The sequence below is a fragment of the Psammomys obesus genome, unplaced genomic scaffold (genome assembly GCF_907164565.1).
Source record: "Psammomys obesus unplaced genomic scaffold, mPsaObe1.curated_primary_1811, whole genome shotgun sequence".
NCBI lineage: Eukaryota > Metazoa > Chordata > Mammalia > Rodentia > Muridae > Psammomys > Psammomys obesus.
In genome coordinates this window covers 48,403,840-48,411,935 of record NW_026585644.1, presented here as the reverse complement: position 1 = coordinate 48,411,935, position 8,096 = coordinate 48,403,840, and the positions used below count along the sequence as shown (strand labels likewise).

The 8,096-nt window shown below is 38.7% G+C and overlaps 1 protein-coding gene across 2 annotated transcripts in view; it reads right to left on the bottom strand.

Annotated features, from left to right (window-relative positions):
- Positions 1–5,264: 5,264 nt before the first annotated feature.
- The window catches only part of Ppm1b (protein phosphatase, Mg2+/Mn2+ dependent 1B), a 66,573-nt gene continuing 63,741 nt past the window's right edge, over positions 5,265–8,096 (bottom strand). Inside the window, exons 6-7 of one of the 2 annotated variants that reach the window (XM_055619063.1) lie at positions 6,180–6,227; positions 5,265–5,546 (exon numbers count right to left, since the gene is read on the bottom strand). In XM_055619063.1, coding sequence (XP_055475038.1) covers positions 6,180–6,227 — 48 coding nt within the window. In that variant the 3' untranslated portion in view covers positions 5,265–5,546. The remainder of the gene's footprint in view (positions 5,547–6,179; positions 6,228–8,096) is intronic. The other variant, XM_055619078.1, reaches the window with a different exon arrangement.

Below are 8,096 nucleotides of genomic sequence, written 5' to 3'. Positions count from 1 at the left end.
GCTGTGGTTTCTTAATGAGCTCTGAATGGTTTATAAATAATCTGGGCTGGACTTTGTCCAACCAAGGATGAAAGGGTAAAGGTAAAGGGGGTCGGGGTGGTGTAAAAATTATCTTTACACAGGGTGACTGACTCAGCTACAGTAATAACACATGGGGGAGGAGATTGGGGAGAAGAGTAGAGACAGGGTTCCAATCGCTGCAAGATGCTACTTGTGTAAGTACCAACTGCCTGTAGCAATACTATCCATAAAACTATAAAGGGGGGAGATGACCCAGAGAAATGGGCAAACAAAATATGAAATGAATATACAGGAGAATATTATTCAGCCTGAAACAAAGTCTGATACTACACCATGGAAAGAACATTATGCTGAGTGGAAATGACCATATCAGAAGACAAAACAGTGGTTGGGACTTTGGGAGGAATTTGAGAAGTTGTTGGTGAATGGGAATAGAATTGCACCTGGAAATTTTGAAGAGTTTTGGAGATGGACAATGGTGGTTGTACAACGATGCAGATGTCCTGAGCCAGATATTAAAGAAATGGGTATAGTGGCAAATGTTAATTAAGCCTGTTTTACAATGTTGGAAACAACGTTTTCTTTCTTTGGCTAGGTCTAAAAATGATACTAAAACTTAGTAAGGGGAAACTGGCTGTCCTTTCTGTTTGAAGTTTTTCCTACAGATCCACCCAGAAGAGCCTCTGGAGGTAGGGAAGCTCACCAGTTTTTATTTAAGTTCATTTTATCTCAGCTCAGGCTGACTCCAGACAGCCCATGCGTATAAGCTCTGTATGTGTGCTCAGCTCAACCTCGGGTCCTTAGATCTTGATTTCATAAAAGAATGTGGCTTGGCATTCTTGTAAGCACTTCCCAGCAGTGTGGGAGAGGGAGTCTAAGCCTTGCAAGTTCAAGTGTTTTACTACAGCCAAATAGTCCTTCATACTGGCACTAAACAGTTGTTTAATCATTGACAAGTGCAGATCACATTTACAAGTCCTGAGAACTGCTGAAAGGCTGGAACACTCAGAGATTCCCCAAGCCTTGAGGGATGAGATGATCAGCTGCCCTTTTGAGGACCTGTTTGATTAGATAGGAGACATTCTATTTTGTTTATTATTGTGCATAGTGTGTGAGGGGGTCGTGTGCACACGAGGTGGCCAGAGGACAACACTGTGACCTTGGTTATCTCCTTCCACCTTCACCTGGGCTCTGGGGTTACACTCAGTAGCAGCCCCCTCCACGTCTCCGCTGCCTTTGCTTTCTTTTAAAAGAGGGAAGTTGTCTGGATGCCTAACATTGCAGGGGCTTCTGTAGAATGACTTGGTGGAGAGGAATGAACTATGTAATCTTGCCTAATATATTCCAATAGTACATTATTAATTATACATGAAACTTCTTTGTAATGAAAGTAGTTTTGTGCTGTTGTTTTGACAAAATCTCCCTATGTGTCCTTGGCTGGCCTTAAATTCAGAGGTGGCTAATGAAGAGTTTAATTTTCATGTTTTAATATTCCTTTATTTGCCAAGTACATAATGACCATTTTCAATACTTTTTTTCCGAGACAGGGTTTCTGTGTAGTTTTGGCTGTCCTGGACTCTGTAGATTGGCCTGCCTCTGCCTCCCCAAGTGCTGGGATTACAGGCATGTCCCACCACGCCTGTTTTGTTTTTTTTTTCAATGCCAAGCCTCTTAACCAGGGTGCAGGGATAAGAACTCAGGCCCTCGTGCTTGCTGACGAAGTATTCCGATCCAGAGAGCCATGTCTCCAGCCCCTTGGCACACAATCTTAAAGGTTCCAGTCTGTGCCGGCCAGTTTTATGGCAACTTGACATAAACTGGAGTCATTTGGGAAGAGGGAACCTTAACTGAGAAAATACCCTTGCCAGAAATGCCTGTGGCGCGTTTTCTTGATAACGGATGTGGAAGGGCTCAGCCATTGTGAGTGGTAGCATCCCTAGGCTAGTGGTCCTGAGTGCTGTCAGAAGGCCACTGTGGTAGAGGATGTGCTCAGTCCTGATACTTCATGTGCTGGGATGGGGAGGGGATGGGGCTCCCCTTTTCTGAGGAGGAAGGGAGTGGGGATACAAGAAGGGAGAGTAGGACCAGGAAGAGGTAGGGGGCTTCGATTGGGATGTACAGTGAACAAATGAAGAATGAAAAAGGAAGGCAGGCAGGAAGGAAAGAAAAAAGTAGGCTGAGCAAGCCAGTAAGTAGCACTACCCCATGGCTTACATTAGCTTCTGCCGTTAGGTTCCTGCCTTAAGTTCCTGCTCCAACTTCCTCAGCAATGGAGTGTGACCTCAGAGTTGTAAAATGAAATAAATCCTTTCCTTTCCAGCTTATAGCCATGGTGCTTTATTACAGCAATAGAAAACTTAAGACACAGTATGGAGCCAATCAGCTCACTGTTTAGTCCTGTGGGGAAACAGCACACACTTTTGGCAGAAGACTTCAGGAGTCAGAAATCAAGAGACAGGAAGGACCAGTATGTCCAAAACAATTCTTGAAATTCAATTACTAGTGGGGGAAGGGGCACTGTGAAGAAATATGGCTTATCTTCCTTCCTCTGCTTCGTAAATTTAGGATTACAGACATTATCACACTGGGCTTAAAATAAATGATGAAAAGTTATTAACACTAAATCTCAGTGTATAATCACAAAAACAGAAAGCTTGATGTCACAGCATTTGCTTCCACCACACAAACACCCGCTTCACCCTCTCTGCATTGTGACTGAGACAACAGCCACAGCCCTTGAGTGTGAAGTATGTGTGAACTGGACTAAATGGCTGGGTCTGGACTGGAGAGCACTTTTAACAATAAAATAAATGATGAGCACACTGCTTGCTTGACCTATTGGCTAATGCCTTTCACAAGGCATAGTCACTGACAGCAAAAGTTGAGGGAAATGCTGACAACAAATACACCAAAGTACTTAACCTTTAAGATGAAAGGATGTATATTCTGGTAGATTTTATGTATATGTACGTATTATGGAATTTCACACTATCAGTTTAAACATTAAATGTCAGCAAAAATGTGGAAAGAGTTTAAATGGTCATTTCACACAGAATGGTTCATTACATCAAAGAATAACCTAACATTTTCCTATCACACTAGCAAACAATTATTGTAAAAAAATAGTCTTTCAGACAAGGGTACAATGTAATTTGACAATATAAGCTTTGACATTTTTCAGGGTAATGAGGCTAGTCCTACTATATTTTGAAAGAGAAACTACACAAAAATAAAGAGTTGGGACTGAGACAAAAGATGTAAAAACAATTGGAATCATTATTATGTGATTATATGTACATATATACATGTATATAAAGTATAAAAGAGGTTCAAGTATAGAAAGACAACATTCAAAACAGAGACAAGAGATTAATAAGTAATGTTGGACCATTTGCTATATATATAAAAAAAAAAGCTATGTAGCTGACCTTATTCCTTAGAACAAAATAATTTATATGTACATAGACTTAAAAAATTTATGTATTTTTAAGAATACACAAAAAGAATCCTGGAATTTAAAAGCTTTCCTAAATACAACATGAAATATAAATCCTAGAGCCTATAAAGGAAAAGTTTTACTTCTTCACAAATAAGATAGCAACATCAAAAAAAAGCACACACCTAGAGAAAAACATTTACTGTAATGCTTCTGACATGTGACATGTAGAAATCTGCAGTACAAATTAACACAGAAAGGTAGAAAAAGAAACAAAAGCAATGAGCAGACAGAGCAGGGAACAAACAACAAGTGGTTAAAAATTTCACTCAAAACTAACAGCTAGACACCTAAGTTAAAAGGTTCGGTCTCTGAGATGCCATAGAGAGCCGTCAGTAACATGCCAGGCAAGAACCTGGACCACATCTCAAGTCCCATTACTCATATATTCTAAAGGTTTGTTTTCTATCTTTCATTTCATGGGTGTTTTGTCCGCACCATGGGCATGTCTGGTACTCATGGAGGACAGGACAGCACGAGAGAGCATCGGATCCTCTGGGACTGGAGTTACTGATGGTTGTAAGCAACCATGTGAGTGCTGGAATTAGAACCATTAGAGCAGCTAGTGGGGTTTTGGACCTTCTTGGTATATGTTTTGAGACAAGGTTTCTCTGTGTAGCTCTGGCTATTCTGGAACTTGCTCTGTAGACGAGGCTAGCCTGTCTCTGCCTCCAGAATGCTGGGACTAAAGGCATGTACCACCACTGCCCAGCTCTAAAATCTTTAAATTACATTAACTATGTGTTGGGTATGCTTGTGTACAAGTGCACCACAGAGCACTGTTGACAAAGGCTAACTTACAGGACTCAGTTCTCACTTTCTACCACATGGGTCCTAGGGATCAAACAGATCAAGATTGGTGAGAGGCAACTTTACCTGTGCCCAATCTTGCTGAGCTTAAAATTAACTGACAAGAAGCATACACAGACTGGCATTACACATGACACCTACAGCTTTACAGTTTCCATTTGACTTTTTCACTGGCTATTTTTGAGCCCTGATAGCTGAAGTAAACCACATTTTTTTTTTTAAAGGAATCCTTTTTCAAAACTTATTTTATACAGCCACCTTGACAACATTTGGCTATAGTGGCTTTATGCTTTTGGCTACCTCTTCCATTCTGAAACATGAAAGGCAGCTAATTCTGATTCTATTTCTGTTTTACTTAAAAGCTGTATCTGGGCACACCAATCAACCAGACTTTCTTGCACTTTTGATCTTGAGAATTCCATCTCTCGGAAAGGGAGGATTATGCTGGGAGTACAACTGTTTACCACCCCCTTACTATAAAGCACACTGAAATGAAATTGTGACAAATGGTATAAGGGAAATATGGGTGTGTTCAGTGGTAGAATGGCTTGCCTAGCACACATGAAGCCTTAGGTTTGAACCCTGATACAATGAAGTGTAAGAGAAAGTTTGGCCATTGTAGACCATTTGCAAGTATACCTACAACACATAACTTGATTGCACAAGCAAATCTCTATTTCTTGCATTCCTCAATACAGGACTTTAATCCTAAAAGGGTCTAAAGTGAAGATTGGTTTTCATATACAAACCTCTTGCTTTCATGTTAAATACAAACACTACCTCCTTTTAAGAGAGAGCTAGGAATGGTTAAAGAAAAAGTCACAAGATGTGTTTCCCTGGTTTGAAAGGTGCATGGGGTGGGGAAGTGAGGGAAGGAAATGGGAATGACAGATTAAAATTTTTACCACTATAGTCCCAGGAATAAAACCACAAATGCTACCAAGAAGCCACAAGAATTTATTGCATGAACATGAAAAAGCAAGGTTTTAAAAGACAAGGTGGGAACTCTCCTTCGCCTTCTCCGATGGGCTAGATTAAAGCTCTTAGCAGAAAAGATACTGTAATGACGTAACGCTGGACTTATTTTTTCTTTCAAGTTTACAAAAACAAAACTTTTGTTCTTCTTTGTAGTTCTGGGCTCTTGGTAGGTTGATCAGCCACTGCTTTGTCACAAGAGTTCTCAGCTGAGTTTACAAATGGACGTGCCCAAGACTGCCATCTGGTGGAAATGATAGACATTGAGACCATATGCTTTTAAGTGACTAATGGCTAAGCCCTATGTTAGGGATAGGAGGATAATCACTGATAACAGCACTAAGGAATATAAAATAAGGAACTGATTTAAGAAAGTAGTCCAGATAAAGGAAGCTGAAACTATGGGGAAGGGGATTGTAAACACTTCCATAACCAGAAAGATGTAGCATCTTTCTGAAATGGACCTTATCTCTGCTCAAAGTATTACCAGCCAGCATTTAAAAACAGCCCACAGGAAAATGTTGCCCAATATCCAAAGCTCATCCTGAGGAGTACACACACTCAACTATTTTTTTTTTTTTGTAAAAGTAGAATGAGGGGCACAGATAATCAACTCTGTAATAAAGCTGATATTCAACATGACACGAAATTGCTACAGTAGAGTGACACAGAATGTCCATAAAATACAACCAAATGCAACAGTAAATATACAGAATGGGAAAAGGCTGGCTTCTGCAACAGCTGGAACCAGTGGGTAATGGAAGCGTTATAGGAATGCTGTATTAGATTACGATCCTTATGTTCCATTTGCATTAAATGTTTGTACCTGTATTTACTAAAAGGGCAAAGTCATAAAGGAAAAACTGCATTTACTTACTCATAATATGAATACATTGTCAGTGTATGCAATTGAAGGCTTGTAAAACTGTTGAAGAAAATGATAACATTCTAAAACTTTTGAATGTAAATGACTCCTTAAAGTTCATCAAGTTTAACATATAAGATCTTTGCAGTTCATGTAAACCACTTCAAAAACTTTACAGTGAAACCAAAGAAACATCAATCAGGCTGTGAGTTTAAAAATCGTATCTCAAGGGTAAGCTTTTGATCATTAAGAATGCTAGAGGACTGTTTAGACCCAAGCCTCCTAGCTCTCTGTAGTACATGTCCCATTACAGCTAAAAGCCCTTAGTCTGCCTGAAGGAAAGCTATCTCCTAGAAGAAAAGCACAGCGTGATCTAAGGATTAGAGGATGCAGCAACACCGTGCTGATTTTAGGAATCCAGTTACTCCTGAATAAGGTAACCTTTGCTCTTAATCCCACCCTCAATACCTAGCACTGACAAACAACAAACCATAAACAGCATCACAGAGGAGGAAATAATTCATGAATACGTAAGACTAATGGTTAATTTCCTAAATGTAAAGAGAAATGAACATTAATCGACTATATAAGCAAACTTTAATAAAAGCTATACTTGGACAAATGAGACTAAAAGTTGACACACTATATAATTAATAACTGGGAATTAAACCAGAAAAAATACCTTGTGATATTCACTCACCAAGCTGGTAAAATAACAAAGTGGAAAAAAATGGGTATTCTTCTATACTACAGGTATATAAATTGACACCATCACTGGAAGACAATTCAGAACCATTTAACTGATTTTCTTTCTATATTTTTTCATTCAAGCCTTATTTAAAAAATTTCAGTACATGGCCAGAAAATTAGATCAAGTTTAAATGAACTGGAGATCTCCCCCCATAGAACTGGGCATCAACAAAGTACAAACTTCTATTGGTAAGTTTCCCAAGGATTTACTGGTACTTGGTTAAAACAGATACCTGACAACATTATATTGAATACATTGTCCCTTCAGTATAAAGCCAGGTAATGGCAACTTGGACTTTTATAATAGAAGTGAAAGGAGTTTTGAAGTAAAAAAAAAAAATTACAGAAAACAACATTCACTCTTTATAATTGCTACCAAAATCTCATAGGTGTTAAATGTTTTAACAACTTCATATATATATATATATATATATATATATATATATATATATATATATACTGGAAAAATTAAAACCTTATTTTCCCCCAATGCCTTTCAAGGAGTAATCACTCTTCTAGCTGGGTCTGGTGGCATACGCCTTAAATTCCAAAACACTGGAGACTGAGGTACAGGTTAAAGATACACAGCAAGTCTGTCTCAAGCAAAGTAGCCAGTCTTCTAAAGTTCACATGCACTGCTTTTGTAGTTATGTACTGTTTTAATGTCCACATAATATACCCAGAGGCTGCACATATACTTCAATGCTAAGACTGCACGTATTCTCTTGTTGTGCATCATAAAGAATAATGACAAATCAACCACAGAACAAGGCTTTACTAAAATTCACTTCATACTATTGTAGGTGTTTTCCACGCCTTAGACTTTCCCTTACATGCTAAATCATGGTAGTCCTCCAGGAATAATTTTAAACAGTTCTTGACTGTAATAAATGTAGTCCGAACAGTCAATAGCACAGTTATGAACTAGAGTAAAAACAAGCCTGGCCAAGTAAGCACTGTACCATTATGCCATGACAGCTTTGCCAATGACAGTTAAAATGCTACTAACAGACGATGCTTCAAAAATTCAGATTATAGAATACTTAAAAAAAAAAAAAGCTTGTATTAAATTTAAGCTTTTAAATAAAAGATACCATTTAATAACATGTTTCTCTCACCTCACCAGCCCTCTACAATCTGGAGAAGCACAGCATTCTGACTGCTTTAACCCAGCCCTAA